This window comes from Peromyscus leucopus, chromosome 1 (assembly GCF_004664715.2).
Source record: "Peromyscus leucopus breed LL Stock chromosome 1, UCI_PerLeu_2.1, whole genome shotgun sequence".
Lineage (NCBI taxonomy): Eukaryota > Metazoa > Chordata > Mammalia > Rodentia > Cricetidae > Peromyscus > Peromyscus leucopus.
In genome coordinates, this window is record NC_051063.1 from 62492334 (window position 1) to 62510067 (window position 17734).

The 17734-nt window shown below is 55.6% G+C and overlaps 1 protein-coding gene across 2 annotated transcripts; it reads left to right on the plus strand.

The window, feature by feature from the left end:
* The first annotated feature begins 448 nt into the window (after nucleotides 1-448).
* Dusp8 (dual specificity phosphatase 8) lies at nucleotides 449-17345 on the plus strand. Of its 2 annotated transcripts, none has more exons than XM_028870680.2 (7): nucleotides 449-810; nucleotides 5298-5620; nucleotides 7049-7187; nucleotides 12196-12362; nucleotides 13123-13282; nucleotides 13506-13629; nucleotides 13855-17345. In XM_028870680.2, exons 2-7 carry the CDS (start codon nucleotides 5390-5392, stop codon nucleotides 14918-14920), a joined length of 1887 nt encoding a protein of 628 aa, XP_028726513.1. In that variant the 5' UTR covers nucleotides 449-810; nucleotides 5298-5389; the 3' UTR covers nucleotides 14921-17345. The 2 variants fall into 2 exon arrangements, with proteins under 2 accessions (XP_028726513.1, XP_028726522.1); XM_028870689.2 differs by lacking the exon at nucleotides 449-810 and adding an exon at nucleotides 825-1189.
* Nucleotides 17346-17734: the final 389 nt, after the last annotated feature.

A 17734-nucleotide genomic window follows, 5' to 3' on the forward strand; every position in this document is an offset into this window, starting at 1 on the left:
CGTGAGCGTGTGCCCGGGCTGCACCGGAGCTAGACGCACTCTTGGAGGGCGTCCCCGCGTGAACAAAGGCTAAGGGAAGGAAAGAAACCGACGACAGCTCCAGTTCAGGAGGGCACACAGGGACAGTAGGCGCGGGTCAGAGTGCCGCGAGGTTGAGGGTTCTTGGGGCCACCAGGAGCCCTGGGCTGGGAAGGCTTCCTGGAGATGGGGAGCCGCGGCATACGTGGCCCCTTTAAGAATCGGTGCCCGAGGAGAGCGGGGTGCGGGGGACCGAGGGCGGTGGCAGAAAGACCCACGGCTGCCGCCAGGGCTCCGCACCCAGCGCCCGCTCCGCTGACGTCACCTGCCCCCGAGCGGCCCACTCTGATTGGCTGCAGGTGACGTCAGGGGCTTTTTCGCTCGGCATGACCTCATCCCCGCCGGCAGCCCCGCCCTCCGCCCCGGGCCTGTCACTCGCGGCTCCCGCGGTGGCCGAGCCGGCTCCGCGGACCCCCGCCCCACCCGGACGCCGGACGCGGGACGCCGGACGTTGAGCCGGGCCGGAGCCGCCAGCCGCGCCCGCCAAGCTGCGGGCTGGGATGCGCGCCGTGAGCGCGCGTGCCCGACCGCAGTGCGCGCGCTCCGTCCCGAGCGAGCGCTCCCCGCGGTGGCGGCGACGACGACGGCGGCGGCGGCGACGCGCCCCGCGCGCCTCTCCGGCCCTTGCCCCGGCTGTGCGGGCCCCCGACGGGCCCATGGGTGGCGTGACAGAACGGGTGCCCTGAGCGCGGCACCGACGTCGGGGGCACCCCCACGGCAAGCGAGATCCAGGTGAGCCGGGCGCGGGCACCAGTCGGTTTCGGAGCCGGCTGTGGGCCCGGGGCGTGAGGGAGGTTTCAGCGGGCGTGCGCCCCCGGAGAAGGCTCTTTGGAGCACCAAGGAATGGATAGATGTCTCTGCCCTGCGCCCGGCGCGCGCTGCGAATCTGCGCCCGCACCGAGCCGTCTTTCTATGCTCATTCCTTCTTATCTGGAGGGACGTACATTAGAGGCATAGGGATTCGTGGGGGAGGGCTGAGATCCTGCACAGATCAGTGAGAATCCCTGCAAGGCGCCCCCGCTGGCGGCTAGAATTGGAGAAGGTCGTCCGCGGCTGCAGCCGGCAGCGAGATGCGAAACCTCCGACGCCAGAAGGTCGGCTCCGGCCTGTGGTAGGCTCTGTGTCTGGAGGGGAGGCCCTAGGACCCCCCACTCTGCGGCTCTCTGATGGCTGTCCTGTCACCCCCACTTCAGGGTGCTCTACTGGCCTCTGCGGATAAAGAACATCCTTACCCGACGCAGAGGCAGCAGGCGCGATGCTGGGGGAGGGGCCGGCACAGCTGCCTCCTTCAGCCTGTCTTCCTGGCCTATCTGCCCACCTTGGGAGGGAGCGGCCAGTCAGCCGCCGCGGGTACCTGTGGGCGAAACCTTGCAGGTGGAGGGGTAAAGACAGGCCCAGATTCCACTAGATCAGACCTCTTGGGTAAATTTGCCTTTGACTCCTTGTTGACAGGGTATGCTGCGTCTGCAGCCGAGAGATGGGGGCCCTGATGATGCAGTGATGGGGGTGGGGGACCAGTGTGGCATCTGCAATGCTCTGTTGTGCAGCTTGGGGTCGGGCTGGGGGGTGCCTCAGGCCAGGGGCACAGCGTCTTTCACTGTACGAGTGGGTTCAGAATGGAGATCCAGTGACCTGTAGACCCACCCTCACACTTGCTTGCCCTGCCCCCGCCACCCCACGCGGCGGGGGTAGCTGGGTGGGTGAGTGTAGCCTACAGTGCCAGGCTCTGCTCAAGGAGGTCAGAGTCCCCGTGCATCCACTCCTTAGTTAACAAGCACCTGCTAGAGATGAGCAGATCATATGACCAGGAGCTGTAGGTTCATCTTTATGTCTGACTGCTGCAGTCAGCTTAGAGACCTCAGGAGAGTTGCTGGGCAGGTTCTCTTTCCCTCTTTCCCTGTGCCCTTGGGGAGACTTGAGGCTGCCTCTGAGGACTTAGCACTGAATAGAGATGCAGAAAGATTCTTCAAGTCGGTGTCTCGGACCGCTGCCAGCTTCTCTCTTCTTGGGCTGATACTGATGTCCAGCGCAGAAGTTTCAACTGGACAGGTGTTTCAATGTGGTACATCTGTGGATTTGAGGTGATTCAGACATGCAGCTCATAGAGAAAGCAGGGACAGAGGCTGAGTCCACGACAGAAGAGATAGTAGGTTGTGGTCCTAAGAACCTTATGAGCCAGAGAATCTGACTGGACCTCTCAGGACCACAGCTTTCTCAGGCCTCCACTGTCTCTTCTTGGCCTGGCCATTTGCCTGAGACAATGTTTCTGTCCTCTCCCAGGGGAGCCTGGCCAGAGAAGTCATGGGCTCGCCATGCAGGAGCATTTAAGGCCACCCCCTCCCACCCCAGGAGATGGTCTCTGCTGGTCTCCAGAAGTGCCATGTGTGACAGTGACCTGGCATCTCAGTGTCTTGGGCCCCTAATTGCTGGCTCTTTCCTGAAAGTCTGCTTGGCTGTGGCCAAGGACACTCAGGCTAGACCACTGTGAGGGGGACCCAGTCTTACAGTGGCTAATGGTCCTGGCAGCCATCCCTAGAAGTAGGGAGTTCCTTGTTACTAGGCACTGAGCAAGAAGTAGCTTGGTGAGGATGCCCACCCAGGACTTGGGCTTTTGTTGGTCACATAAGGACTCAGGGACCAGAACATGCTGTATGGGAACCCCAGTGTGAAAGGTAATGGACTGGCACTTGATATATGGGCACCAGGACCTTTGATATTCAGAAGACAAGGATATGTATGCAACTGTATACTTAAGTCATGCTCTCCAGGAGACTATAATGCCGTATGTATGTGCAGATGGACACATTGACACATGTATAATTGCACTCAGGGACAAGAAGGATTGTCAATAATGCACGCATCTGCCAACGTGCAAAGAGGTGTGTTCTCGTGCCCAGAGAACAGTGCCACAGAGGCTGAACTGTGGACCTGGCCTCCAGAATGGGGGCTATCCAGGACCTCCCTGAGAGGCGTGGTCATTGGTTGAGCGTGCCTGGGAGAGGCCTTCTCCTGATTTTGGACTTAGGAATGCTTGCCTCCTGGCTCAAAATCCTTTGATGAAGGCCTACAGCTTCTGCATAGAGGATCTTGACCACCCCTCACCCCATTCAGGGTTCTGGAAGAATAGGCTGATAGCTGCTCTTCCTGGGAAGGTCTGGGCAGGGAGTACTTGAGAGCACACGCTTTGCTCAGATTTTGCATGGTCTATCTGTGCCCTGATGACCTTCTCAGAATTGACCCTGCATCTCTACTTCTAGCCCCAATGAAATTCTAGGCCTGATGCCCAACACTGAGAAAGCCAGGGGTGAGGGTACAAAGAGGTGCTGTCAGGATGTGCTACTGAAGACCAGCATAGTGCAGGGGTTCCTGTGTGAGGGGGCTCATCCAGATCTTTGCAGTGCAGTATACTGATGGCCTCGGAGGAATGCAGAGCCAGTGAGCTGCAGTATGGGGCTGGGTCCTGGGAATTAGAGCCAAGTAGGACAGGGTTAGAGTAAGGGGCTTCCTTGCTGTCTTTGAGCGATAGGTCACAGCTCCTGGGCACCTGCCATGGAGGAGTGGGAGCATAGAGGAGGGAGTCCTGCCTGATCTGCGGAGCAGCCTGCTTAGTGGCTGCTGCAGTAGGAGCAGCCGTTGCCTGGCACCTCTGCTGTTGCCATGGCAACGACGGAGGTGCTAACTTGCTAATGAGTCCCCCTCCGCTGCAAATAACAATACTGTAATGGTTAATAGGGCCCAGCTCCTGTTCTCAGGGTTCCCTGGGAGGTAGAGGAAGGGACAGGTAACAGACCTGAACAAAGCTGCCCCCAATCCCACCTGCCATCAACCCCATCAACCGGCTCTCCCCTGCCCTTCCCTCTGGGTCTCAGGCTTCCCTTCCCTGACATCCTCGGCCGCAGCCCCTTGGAGGTTCTGTGATGAGGGTCTTCAGAAGGGGCACCCCCAGCACAGCTTCCCTCAGGGTAGTTCAAGGGCTGCTGCAGAGAGGGTGGGGCTGCGTCTTCTAGCTCCCTGGACTCTCTGCGTCTCTTGATGCAGTTAACCCATACCACTCATCTGGGAGGAGGGGGAAACTGCTGGGTGGGAGGGCCAAGGGACTAGCAAAAGCCCTCTCTACCCCAGCATCCTCCACTATGGTCCTTTCAAGGTCCTGGACTTTTAGTCCTGCTGTCCAGCCCTGCAGGTGGGAGGGCCTGCTCCTTCCTCTGGCCCAGGTCCTAACCATCAGCCTGTTGTTCCCTCATGCAGTGGAGGAGTGGGAATGGGCCAAACACTAAAGAGCTAAGTTCCTCCCTACCCCACTACATTTGTGAGGTTAGATGGGGGGGGGGCACTACTATTTCACCTCCATTGCCTCAAGCCTCCGTGTTCCCATTTTAAGGCAAACTCATTGTCCTGACATTGCATGTGTCCTAGGGGCTGCAGGGAAGACAGCACCTGACAGATGAGGGTCGTCCAGCCTGTTTGATGGGGCCTCCAGAGGTCCCTTGACGCCGTCTATCTCTAGTTCCTCCACACATTCTTCAGCTCAAGAGCTTCTGGGGCCCCACGCAGAAGGTCCAGCAGTTCCATGCATCCCCAGCACCCCAGCCTTCGTCCTAGAGCTGACAACCTCCATCCCTTTGTGCAATGGGTGGAATGCACCAACCTCAGCCAGAAGCACACAACAGTTGCAGTGAAACAGGAGCTCCCAGCACCTGGCCTTCAGCCTCCAGGAGCCCAGGAGTGGGGCGGGGTGGTGCTGGGGGGTGGTCCTGCCCTCCTGTCTACCAGCATCCAGATTATGAGCTTAGAGAACCTTTCCTGGAGATGAATTCTAGGAACTGACCATGCAGCACTGTGTCAAGAAGGGGAGGGAGGTCTGAGAGTCTCTAGCTGGGAAAAGAGCAGAGAGACAAACTCTGTACCCTAGGGTCCTGAGAAGAGGAAAATGCAGAGACCAGCAAGTCAGAAGGCACAAGTTTAGCTGCACCCCACAGCTCATACTAAGAATTCTTCTTTGGGTCCTAATTTGTCCTCTGCCTTACACCAGAACCCAGGCAGAGTAGGGGGTGGTCAAGGTCTCTTCTATGCACTCACCTTACTGGGGAAGGTGTTGATTCATCTATCCAGGATGAAGGGCCCAAAGGACATGCCAGCTGCCAAACATACAGCCTGCCTGGGAGCCAACTGTAGCTACCCAGATCCCACCATCTGCTGACCATTCACCTTTCCCTCAGGTCTGGCGCCATGCACTAGGGTACCCAGAACGCTGCAAGGCCACGCCCTCCTCACTTCAGGGGTCACTCTCCCCACTGCCTACCACCCCACCATGGCTGGGGATCGGCTCCCGAGGAAGGTGATGGATGCTAAGAAACTGGCCAGTCTGCTGCGCGGCGGGCCTGGGGGCCCTTTGGTCATCGACAGTCGATCCTTCGTGGAATACAACAGCTGCCATGTGCTGAGCTCTGTGAATATCTGCTGTTCCAAGCTGGTGAAGCGGCGCCTTCAGCAGGGAAAAGTGACCATTGCTGAGCTCATCCAGCCAGCTACACGCAGCCAGGTACCTGTGTTCCCACCTTGCATACATCCCTGGGGCTGACCTTTCCTGAGCAAGCATGCACATGTCACCTCTGAAAGAGACTGGAACTCCTAGACCTGGGGCCCAAGAGTCCTCTGATCAAACACTTCCTCTTCTCTGTCCTCTAATTCCAAACTGGGTTCCTTGGGGTCACAGCTGGCAGTGCTGTAGAGTAGTCCCCTCTAGTGAGACCTTCCTCTAGAAGTGGTGGGAAGCCCCTTTGTCTCCCCATCTACAGGGCAGGTTCAGAGGGTGGACTGCTGAATGGATAAGAGAAGTGGGCTTATGCAGAGGGTAGAACCGGGTAGATGCAGCAGGCTGGTGCATTCTGAGGACAAGGACAGCTGGGTCTGGCTACTCTGACTAGAGTGAGGCCAGGAGGGGGTGACTAAGGGGATTATACTAGGCAGACCATTTCACTAGCCTCCCCATTCCTCCCCCTACCTCCCAGAGTCTTAAGTAACCCAGAATGCTCTCTGTGGCCCCCAAGAAGGACCATCCTTCCAGGGAGAAAGGGACAGATTTCTCCCCAGGACTATCCAGTACAATAGCTGGAGAGGGACTAGCCTATCCAGGAGCATGTGTGGCCTAGGGTATTTACCAACTTCTCCCACCTCCTTTGGGTTCAGGGGCATGCCAACAGACCAGAGGCTTTCGGAGGGTTTTAGTCCCCAAACTGCCTGACTCCACGCTATGATGTGAGAGAACCCAGGTGGGATGCCGCTTGTCGGGAGTCCCCCACTCCAAGGCCAGAACTGGCTCCCTGTGGTGCCAATGAAGGGAATCCAGTGATTAATCACCCCCAGCGAGGACTCCAGCCAGACTGCAATCCTATTGGCTGCCGATGACATCATCCAGCCTGGGGTTGACAGCTCAGCTAGCTTAAAGGCTGAGTGTGCTTGGGAGGCAGGGACATCGGCCTGTCTGAGCAAAAGCCCCTCAACATCTGGCCCTAAGGCCACCACAGTGGGGAGAAAGGCAGGAAGAACCCCAGCTTTCAGCTTCTGCTTCCTGACCTGGTGGTGTTTGGGGAGGGGAGTCCTATTGCAGCCCCAGTTTCTCCATCAGGGGCTGGGGGACAACAAATAAGAAAAGAGGTACTGACCTCCCAGGAAGCCTAGGAGCCAGCCCAGGCTATGTGTATGTGCTCTCTGGGGCCACATTATACCCCCCTGTGCTCGTTAACACTTCTGGTTCTGATGCTTTTGCCCATGAGGGGCATGGCTGCCTAGAACTCAAGCCACCCCCAATCCCCAGTCCCTGCCTGGTACAAAGCCTGTTAGTGGAACCATGGATTTTTTTCTGCCTGTCCAAGGGAGTGGGAGGGAGGATGACAGCAGCCCCCTGCCTCCTGTCCTCTGCCACCTTGATCTTTCAAATGGCCTAACTTCTGCCCTTATGGCCCCCTAGGTGGATGCCACAGAACCACAGGATGTGGTAGTGTATGACCAGAGCACTCGAGATGCCAGCGTGCTGGCAGCAGACAGCTTCCTGTCCATCCTGCTCAGCAAGCTGGACGGCTGCTTCAACAGCGTGGCCATCCTCACAGGTGAACTCCAGGGATGGGCCAGGGCTATGGGATACCTTCTCTTCCAAGCACCCCTCCCCATGCCCTTGGCTGGGACAGGAGTGTCAGAAGAGAAGCAGAAGTCTGGGCCAGTAAGGGGATGCTAGTGCCTCTAGAGTTCTCAAAATGCACCTCTACCTAAATAAATAGCAGAAGAGGTGGACAAGCAGGAGCTCCCCCAAAGCCATGTTTTTGGTAGAGAGGGGGCCAGGGACCCAGGCCACAACCTGTCCCTGTCTCAAGGAGAAGATGTGGAGGCTTTACCTCCTGAAAACCTCAGTCTATTCCAGAACTGGTCACACAGCAGGAACCTTACTCAGAGAAGGTGCCAGTTGGCCACAGGTTATCTCACAACAGCCTACTCCATCATGGCTACTACTTAAGGGACCAGCAGAGTATCTCTCTGGGCTACCTGTACTCCAAAAGCAGTCTGGCCAGCTGGCCTCCAGTCCCCACTCAGAGTCACACACACCCGCTGACTCATGTCTCATACTCCCACTCTCAGCCATGTGCTTAGGCACACTCACCCTCAGGCCGTGGCTGAAAGGGCTTTTGTAGAATCTACCTCCCTGGGAGGCAGCCTAGATTCCTAAATAGCTGCTAGAGTGGGCTTGTTCCAGGATGCCTGCTCTGGCTGGCTGGAATCTGGGCCCTTTGCTGATGCCCTGTGCCCATGCTAGTAGCCTCTGCATAGCACAGAGCTGATGGAGTGTCCTCCACACCCACTGCATATGGGGTGGAATAAGTGAGTGGGTGGCCAGGCCAGTTTAGTGGCACCAGAATCCCATGAGTACAGTGACATCCAGCCCAACCTGAGAGGGAGGCTGGGAGAGCCCGGACTGCTTTAACCAGACTGCTAGGTGGATGAACCCAACCCGAGGGGCTTCGAGTGGTTTGGAGGCTCAGTATCATGGGTAGGGCGAGTGTCTATTTGGCCAGTATGGCCCAAGGATATCTGTGTGTCTGTGTGCCCTGAGCCTCTTGTCTCAGCCACATGCATATGTACATGCACCCCACCTCTGGTATCTGTATAGGTGCTAAGCCTGTCTGGGTAGGAATCATGATTTATTGTTGCATGTGAGAATTCTTGGGACCAGAAGCCACATAGCAGCTAGCTGTACCATAGTTCCAGCCTCCTGGGCTAAGTTTGGGAGGGCGAGGAGTCTGGGCCTTTTTACAAGCCCACTAGGCCTATAGGAACACCTCCAGGACCTAACTCAGTACCCTAGTCATACATGGAAGCATGAGGTCCTTCTGAAAATATGAAGGGCTGAGGAGCAGCACCCTTCCTGGCCCTAGCAGGACAGCTCAAAACCTGGCAGGGCTTGTCTCTTGGGCAAAGAGCAGAAGGCAAGGACACTATTGGAGGCTGGAGTAGTCCTGGGCTGGGATCCTCCCAAAGGGTTCATCTGGACCTGGTTGTGCTCTACCCAGCTCCCTCCAGTTCTAGATATCTGTCTTGCCAAGTTTGAGTCCTTGTCCCCGTTCATCCAAACATTGAGCCAGGGAGTCCTCCTGGTCAATGCAGTGTTGAGACAGACTCAAAGTGACAACACCTTGGCACAGCCCCTGCTGAGCTAGTGTGGAATCAGAACAGACTACTGAGTCGGGGTTAGGGGTGACTTCCCAGCACACATAGTCCTTTGGTCTCCTGGCCAAACACAACAGAGACTAGGCCTTTAAATATCTTCCTCTGGCTGGTGCTCACAGGAAGCTCAGGGAGATAGGTATGGGCAGTGAAGGCAATCAGGAGAGGGTACTGGGAACTCAAACAGTGCCCCCACAGTGGTGTTATCTGGGGGAAGGTGCCTTAGGCTTTGTTTGTTTGTTTTTTGAGACAGGGTTTCTCTGGATAGCCCTGGCTATCCTGGAACTCTCTCTGTAGATCAGTCTGGCTTCAAACTCACAGAGATCCACTTGTCTCTGTCTCCCGAGTGCTGGGATTAAAGACCACCTGGCTAGTTAGGGTTTCTATTGCAGTGAAGACACTCCGTGACCATAGCAACTCTTATAAAGGAAAATATTTAATTGGGGCTGGCTTACAGTTCAGAAGTTTAGTCCATTGTCATGGCAGGAAGTGTGGCAGGAAGCATGGCAGCATGCAGGCAGACATGGTGCTGGAGAGGTAGCTGAGAGTTCTACAACTTTTGGGTTTGCAGGCAGCAGGAAGAGTGAGACAGTGGGCCTGCCTTGAGCATTTGAAACCTCAAAACACACCCCCAGTGACACACTTCCTCCAACAAGGCCACACCTCCTAGTAGTGCCACTCCCTATGGGCCTATGTGGGCTATTTTCATTCAAACCACCACAGAGGGTTAATGAACTTAGTCCCTTTTTCCCTTAAGTAAAGTTAGAGTTTATGAAGAAAGAGTTTTAACCTAGATGTCAGTATGCTTTAGGTCCTTTTCTGCTACTGTGATAAAACTTCTAGTCAAGGTAACTTCAGGGAGGGAGGGTTCATCTGGCTCACAGGTAAGGATACAGCCATCACAGTATGGAAATTAAGATTTCAGGAGCCTGAAGTAGCTGATCACATTACATCCATAATCAGGAACAGGACTGCATATGTGGGTAGACTGCTGCCAGCTCACTTCCTGCGTTTTGTATCGTTCTGAATCCCCTGCCCAGGGAATGGTTATGTTCATAACTGAGATGGGTCTTCTCACATCACTGAACATAATCAAGATAATTCCCCACAGGTTTGCCAGAGAATTCTCTCCCGAGTGATTCTAGATTCTGTCAAGTTGACAATTAACATTATCCATCACAGTGTGCATTATTAGAGACAAGGAGAGGGAGGGAGGGACTTTAGCCTTTTAAACAGTGGGCAGACCCTTAGCCGAGAGTTGGTGCAGCCTACAGTGGTACCATCACTGTGGAGTGTGAGCCAGTGATGCCACAGCTGTCGGACAAGCAGGCCCTGCTGCCTGGAGATGCTGACCTGCCCCAGACCCTAGTGGGTAGGTGGCTGTAATAAGAGCAGAGCAAGCCTGGCCATCAGTAGCACAAATGAATGCATGTTTCTGCAGATGTCTCCTTGTAAACAGCAGACTTGACAAGGGCACAGTCTCTGGCCTCCCAAGTACAGGGGGTAGGGGCAGTGTATGGGAATGTTCTGTAGAAGAATGAGCTTCAGGGACGGTCAGAGCATTTTCTAGGTGTCCCAGAGACTTAAAAAAAATAGCTGAGGTGCACTCACTCAACCTTGGTACCCCCATTTCCACTCACTCACATAGCCTGGGATAGCCCCCCAAATCCCTGAAGCCTCAGACCATGGGGAGATGGAGTCCATAGGATGGATCTGGAAGGGAGCTCAAAGGCCTCAAACTCAGCTTAGCCTGGAAAGCTTTCTAAGCTGCTGAGAAGTCTGGGGTGGCTATACTTGGTGGACACATTTGAACCTGCCTCCTGTGAGTAGGGTGGACAGGGGTCTCCCTTGGGCAGGCTGTAGAGGAAAGAGTGAGACCAAGGCTTCTGGCAGAGAGAGGAACAAGAAAACAAAAAGGGCTGTAATCCATGGAAGAGGCTATGCAGAGGCACCATCCCTCTAGGGCCTAGCCCTGAGCGGCACAGACCCCACAATGCCCAACTCAGCCTCCCCTTGGAGTGCCTGCATGGAAGCCGCAGCATTGCTGGTACCACCATGACCAGCCGTTCCTCCCTGCCTAGCCTTCCCGAGGAAGGGGCTGCTTCTCCCCCTAAGGCCACCAAAGATAAGATTTCATTGAGGGAGTAGGGAGCAGCCATAACAGATAGACCGGTTGAGAGGTTGCACGTGTACTGTCTATGAGCTGGGCCAGTGTGGCAGCAAAGGTAGAAGCTTCCCTGTTCTTAGAGGTTATCTAGGTCCTTGGCACCTGCCTCTTTCCAGACCGGGGAAAAAGCAGTGTGTGTGTGTGTGTGTGTGTGTGTGTGTGTGTGTGTGTGTGTGTCCGTCCAGAAAGTGTCCTCACTTTCTCCCATGGGACACATTGGGTCTTAGCCCAGGTGTCCTGTATTTGGATGGTATGATTGAGACCAGAAACTGAGCCCACTTGCTTGTCAGAGCCTGTCACTATGGAGTATAGGAAGTCCCATTCTGCTGAGCCCTCCTCACCATGCTGAGAGTTGGTTTCTGGATGAACCCCAGCCAGGCTAGATGTGGCTGGATCTATTTTCACATCTTTATTATTATTTTTCTGAGCCTGTCAACAATGCTGTGTGACAGGCAAAATAAGGAAACTGAGGCCAGAGGCATGCCTTGCCTATGGTCACTGAGTCAGATATACCAGAAGAGCCAGCTTGGGTATCTCAGATTGGTGGAGGGTTTCCTTCCTCAGTCCAGAGTCTGGATCTTGGATGTATCTAGACAGTGGCCACAGGGAGCAGGCTGTTTGTATCCTGTGTGCAGGCTTTCCTGCTTCTCTGTCATCTCCGGCTGGGTAGACTGGAGCCATGGCTGGACCACAAATGCCCTGTGGGCTATGGCAATTCCAGTGGGTGATGTCATGCCCAAAGAGGCCCCACCTCAGAACCTTTCCTCCCAGGCCTGGCACTAGAGCCCAGGCCTGTGGCTTTCAGCCAACTGGAGTCAGGGAGGGATTGCATCAGCATGGAGAGAGGCTAAGTGCCAGCCTGGCCCCAGGCCAGTGATGTACAGAGGCTGGGAAAGGACTTGCCATGCCTGGGGAATAAGAGAAGACCCTGATGAGGTCTGAGCCATCCCCTGCCTGGCTTCCATGTGCTGTGCTGACAGGCCACCTTGACTCCACATTTATGGGCATCAAAGCAGTGCCCCTGAGCCAGTCCCTAATTAGCCTGAGGAGGAATGTGGGCGTAGGTGCCTGCTCTAAATGGGCAGCAGCACACCCCCCAGTGCTGCGGAGAAGAGCAAGTAGCCTGGCAGCAAGAGTCCAGGTGCTAGGCCAGAAGCAGGCTTGGGGTCCACAGAGGAACTCTCCTGCCCTGGCTGGCCAGCCTCCTTAAGAGCCTTCTGTGTCTCCTCCTACAGGGGGCTTCGCCACCTTCTCCTCCTGCTTCCCAGGCCTCTGTGAGGGAAAACCTACCACCCTGCCATCCATGAGCCTCTCTCAGCCCTGCCTGCCTGTGCCCAGTGTGGGCCTGACCCGTATTCTGCCTCACCTCTACCTGGGCTCTCAGAAAGATGTCTTGAACAAGGTGAGTGCACAGGGGGTCACCGCTGATGGTGTAAAGAGGGGGAATCTGGAATTAGGTCCTAAGATAGTCTGAAGGGAAGAGCAGGTGATAGATGAGTATGAGGTGGGAGCAGAGGAGGACCCAGAGCCCCACTCCCTGGACCACAGCATGGCCCAGGGAGGAACCCAGCGAGGCTAGGTGGAAAAGCAGGCTCCCGGACTCTTCTGTGGTGGGGCGCTGGAAGCCTGCATGCCAAACTACTTCTGTCACTGGGCCACTGGCCAGCTCTGAAAGAATCCCGTGTTTTAAAAATGGTGAAGAGGGAAAAGGATGAAGGCACCGCCCAGGCAACCATAAAATTCTTGGGAGCCCAATGCAGGCTGTGGGTGTGGCTTACAGAAGCCATCCTTCCTGTACCCATTCGGTGAGTTCAATGGTTGAGATGAGAAGAAATTCCTAGAGCCAGTCTTTTCCATATAGCAAGATCCTAGACAAAATCTGAGGCTCAGGAGCATCACAAGACTTTAGAGTCCTTCTATTCTGCAGAGAGAGATAGACAGACCACACACACACACACACACACTCACACACACACACACACACACACAGAGAGAGAGAGAGAGAGAGAGAGAGAGAGAGAGAGACAGAGAGACAGAGAGACAGAGACAGAGACAGAGAGAGACACAAAGACAGACAGGCACAGACTCTCAGCTCCTCCTCTAGGGAGGGGGCTTTGCTTTTCTCTGCGACCCCATTCTGACCCATCTTCCTCTCCCTCCAGGATCTGATGACCCAAAATGGAATAAGCTATGTCCTCAATGCCAGCAACTCCTGCCCTAAACCGGACTTCATCTGTGAGAGCCGTTTCATGCGTATCCCCATCAATGACAACTACTGTGAAAAGCTGCTGCCCTGGCTGGACAAGTCCATTGAGTTTATTGGTGAGGGGAGGTTCCGGAGGGTGTGTCTGTCTCTATGGGGTGTGGGAGCCTGGCTAGAGGAAGACTGGACAGAGGCAGAGGGGAGGACTACCCCTGGGGCCACCTGGCTCTGAGAAGTCACCTGCACTGTCTGCCATAGAGAGGGTAGGGGCCTACCTTGGGTAGGGAGGAAAAGTGTAATCTCAGCCCTCACCTGGTCCCCCCCCCATCCACCTGCCCCCAGATAAAGCCAAGCTGTCCAGCTGCCAAGTCATCGTTCACTGTCTGGCTGGCATCTCTCGCTCTGCCACCATCGCCATCGCCTACATCATGAAAACCATGGGCATGTCCTCTGACGACGCATACAGGTACTCTTCCCCTTCTGGCCCTAGGGACCTGGAACTCCACAACCGATGGCTAACAGCATTGCCCTCCTGTCTTGCCTCCACCCACTTGGATGGTACAACCTACTGCCCTGGCAGGGAGGGAAGGCTGGGGCCCAACACAAAGCTTGGATACCTAAAGTGGCAGTGGGTGCTGCACGGGGAAAATTGGGCAAGGCCAGTTGTGACAAATTTCTCTTGCTTGCCCAGGTTTGTGAAGGATCGACGCCCCTCCATCTCACCCAACTTCAACTTCCTGGGCCAGCTGTTGGAGTATGAGAGGAGTCTGAAGCTGCTGGCTGCCTTGCAGAGTGATGGACCTCACTTGGGGACCCCTGAGCCCCTCATGGGCCCAGCAGCAGGCATCCCACTGCCCCGGCTGCCACCATCTACCTCAGAGAGCGCTGCCACTGGGAGTGAGGCAGCCGCTGCAGCCAAGGAGGGCAGCCCAAGTGCTGGAGGGGATGCTCTGATCCCCAGCACAGCTCCAGCCACCAGCGCACTGCAGCAGGGCCTGCGTGGCCTGCACCTCTCCTCTGACCGCCTCCAGGACACCAACCGCCTGAAGCGCTCCTTCTCCCTGGACATCAAGTCAGCCTATGCACCCAGCAGGAGGCCTGACTTTCCCGGCCCACCTGACCCTGGCGAAGCCCCAAAGCTCTGCAAGCTGGACAGCCCATCTGGGGGGACACTGGGCCTGCCCTCGCCCAGCCCCGACAGCCCAGACTCGGCTCCAGAGGGGCGCCCGCGACCCCGCCGGCGACGTCCCCCGGCCAGTTCTCCGGCCCGCTCCCCGGCTCATGGCCTTGGCCTAAACTTTGGAGACACAGCCCGACAGACTCCGCGGCATGGCCTCTCGGCCCTGTCGGCACCGGGACTGCCCGGCCCTGGCCAGCCGGCTGGCCCCGGGGGCTGGGTCCCGCCGCTGGACTCCCCCGGCACACCGTCGCCAGATGGACCCTGGTGCTTCAGCCCCGAGGGCGCTCAGGGTCCGGGCGCGGTATTCTCTGCCTTCGGCAGGGCGAGTGCTGGCGCACCTGGACCGGGTGGTGGCAGCAGCAGTGACCTGCGGAGGAGGGAGGTGCGGGCCGAACCCCGGGACCTGCGGACCGGCTGGCCTGAGGAGCCTGCTTCAGATACACAGTTCAAGAGGCGCAGCTGCCAGATGGAGTTCGAAGAGGGCATGGTGGAGGGGCGGGCACGTGGCGAGGAGCTAGCAGCTCTAGGCAAGCAAGCCAGCTTCTCCGGTAGCGTGGAGGTCATCGAAGTATCGTGACCCTTCAGGAGTCCCTGAGCCCCCGCTCCAGCCAGGCCAGGTATAAATATATATTATATATAACACACAGAAAGGTAAATGGTTTTACTGCAATTTTTATCAAGAAGTAAATATTTCGATTTTTTTATTTATTTAAGCTAGTGATCTGGCAACTGTGCGGGGCGGTCCTCAAGCTCTGTTTTTACTGTCTGGTATTTAAAACTGAAATAGGTTTCTAAGCAATATGAGGCTACCTTCAATCCCAAGCTGGGTTGACAGGCCTGGGCCCCTCCTCGCCCCTCCCCTCTGGAAACATTACTGACCTTGCAAAAAGCTGCCCAGCTTTCCTGCACTTTTTACGTAAGAAAAGGGGAAAAGGAAAAAAATAACCCTTATTTGCCACAAACTGAGCCGCAGACTCCTTGCCCTTTCCTTTCCTTCCTCTCCTGGTCTCTCCTCTCCTGTCTCATGTCTTGGGCTCTGTAGCAAAGCCATAGGTAAGGGGAGGGGGAGACCCTAGTGTCCCTGCAGAAAGCCCCACAGCAGCCTCTCCCCCGCACACCTCAAGTTGCCAAGTCTTAGTGGCATAGGGGTACCCTCTCTGCCGGTCCATTATCCCCCACCCCAGGGCTGTTCCTTGGCAGGTGTTGGTGGGCACTGGACCCAGTGAACCAGAGTTTTCAGGGAGACTTGGACAAGGAGGGCAGGGTTCTTGAGAGCCAGATGAGGTAACCCCTAAGGCAAGGATGGAGTAGACGAAAGAGCTCACACTTCTGTGAGAGTGAGGTCTAGTTCCTCAAAAGGGCCCAGGAGGCCATTCAGAGGAGGATTCTCTCTTTCCTTTGCGGGTGCTCTTGCCCCTTGGGAAGCCCAGTAGCACCCCCAGCATGGACTGGGGCAGTGTCAAACACTGGCGGGAGCAGCTAGGCTAGCTGGGGCTGGCAGGGGCTAGCTAGCTCTGCTGGTCAGAGGGGAGCTCTGGGTCCAGTATAAATGGGGGTAGGTCCAAGCTCTCATTCTGGGTTCTTCTTGCCCCTGGTAGGACTTGGAATTCAGGTGCACTTGTGGGTTGAGGGGTCTCTGGAGCAGGCCTCCTTACAGATGGAGCAAAGCACCTACCAAGCCCTTAGGCTTCCAGGAAGTAGGAATCCTCAGCTTTGGGAGAACTATCTCCAAGCAGAGAAAGACCCCATCTAGAGACAGATGCTGGGGGAAGTCCTCAGTGACTTCCCCATCCCCACAGGGGCTTCTCAGGAGAGAGTCCCCTGTGTGCTCCCTTCCCAGGATACTTTCCCAGTGTCTTCAAGATGGGATGCTTTTTTTTTTTTTTTTAATTTTATTATTTTTTTTTCTCAGAGCCAATCTAGGAGCAAGGACAGGAGAAAGGTACCAATCACCCTTGCTGAATACCCTCTTGGACCATTTGGGACCCAAAGTTTTGAGGCAGAATAGGGGTCCTTGCCCTCAGATATCCTCAAGTCTAGGAGTGGGGATGTCCTTTAGGAATAAGCTGGGGGCTTGGTAACAGGCAGCTGGGGCAGGACCGAGTCCTGGAGAAGACCTAGAGTGGCACCTTTCTACCCCCGCTCCCTTACTGTGCCCTTCTGTTTGTTCTTCCCACCCACTGCCCTGTGTTCCTGTCATTCTCCTCCCTAAGCAAAAATCCTGTTCCAGTTCTCTTGATCCCACCCATCCTGATCCTTGAGAAAATAAGCTATTGTTGTATTTGCAATCTATGGATTAGAGTATTTATTATTATTGGTTAATTTTATTATTATTATTATTATTAATTATGTAAATTTGCCTCCTGTCTGTCATTGAATTTCTAAGGTGACCCTGGGTGTGGAGGATGCACTGGCTTCCCCCTCCTTGCCCCATCCTACTGCTGTCCAGGAGACAGTAGTTTGTGGCCACCAGTTGGACCCTAAAGATCCCCCTTGGGTCTGGTCCCTCCCCTCTCTTGGTGGAGATATGGCATCTATCCTGGACACATGGGGCCCATTGGCCTCAGTCTGTCTCTGCTCTCACTCACTCATGACCCTGGTCACTCCAAAGTGAGCAGACAAGATGGAGGAGAAGGTCTCAGCTGCCTGCTTCTGTGCAGGGAAGGGAGAGACGGAGCACAGGCCCACCCTGGTGGCTTTTCACCTACTCTCCAAGCTGTGGAGGGTATAGGGTCCTCTCTGAGCCTCTCCTGTTCTCTCACCCTCCTACCTGGTCACTGTCTGGCACTGGAATGGCCCAGAATGCACCTGCCCCCCTTCTGTTGTTTTCTGGAAAGTCCAGTATAGGAGAGGTAGCTGGTCCCTTGCCCAAGGCTTCTGGTCCCTGAGGACCAGGGTGCCAGCTTCCCCCTTGGGACCTTGCCCCATGAGGCCGCACTTTCCCGTCCCTCCTTTTGTATTTGAAACAATGTGTTGTAATAAATCATGAGAACGATGTTTTCCCCAGGCCTCTGCTGCCTCTTTCTTAGGGCTGGTTGTGGGAGAGAGAGGTTGGGCACTGGGGGGCAGTCTGGAGGCTCCAGGAGACAAGGATCTGGTAAGTTGTGTTTGCAAAGTGGGCAGAATGAAGAATCTGAGGTTTATCCTTGGTAGGCCTGGTATAGGACCTGGAATGTACTCTGAGGATATAAAATACCTGTTTTCTCATCTTCTCTTAAAATAACTGAAAACTAGATAACTTTAAATATCAGTTCACAGGCTGGGGAGATGCTTCAGTCAGTATGGTGTTTGCTGGGCAAGTGTGAGTACCTGAGCTGGATCACCAGAAGCCAGGTATGGTGGCATGCACTTGTAATCCCAGAGCCAAGAGGCAAACACAGAAGGATCTTGG

Bases quoted from the DNA above. Each gene is read 5' to 3' on its own strand.
- Dusp8 (XM_028870680.2), top strand. From the start codon at position 5,390: ATGGCTGGGGATCGGCTCCCGAGGAAGGTGATGGATGCTAAGAAACTG. The intron at 7,188-12,195 runs GTGAACTCCAGG...CTCCTCCTACAG, and splicing joins CAGCGTGGCCATCCTCACAG to GGGGCTTCGCCACCTTCTCC. The intron at 12,363-13,122 runs GTGAGTGCACAG...CTCTCCCTCCAG, and splicing joins AGAAAGATGTCTTGAACAAG to GATCTGATGACCCAAAATGG.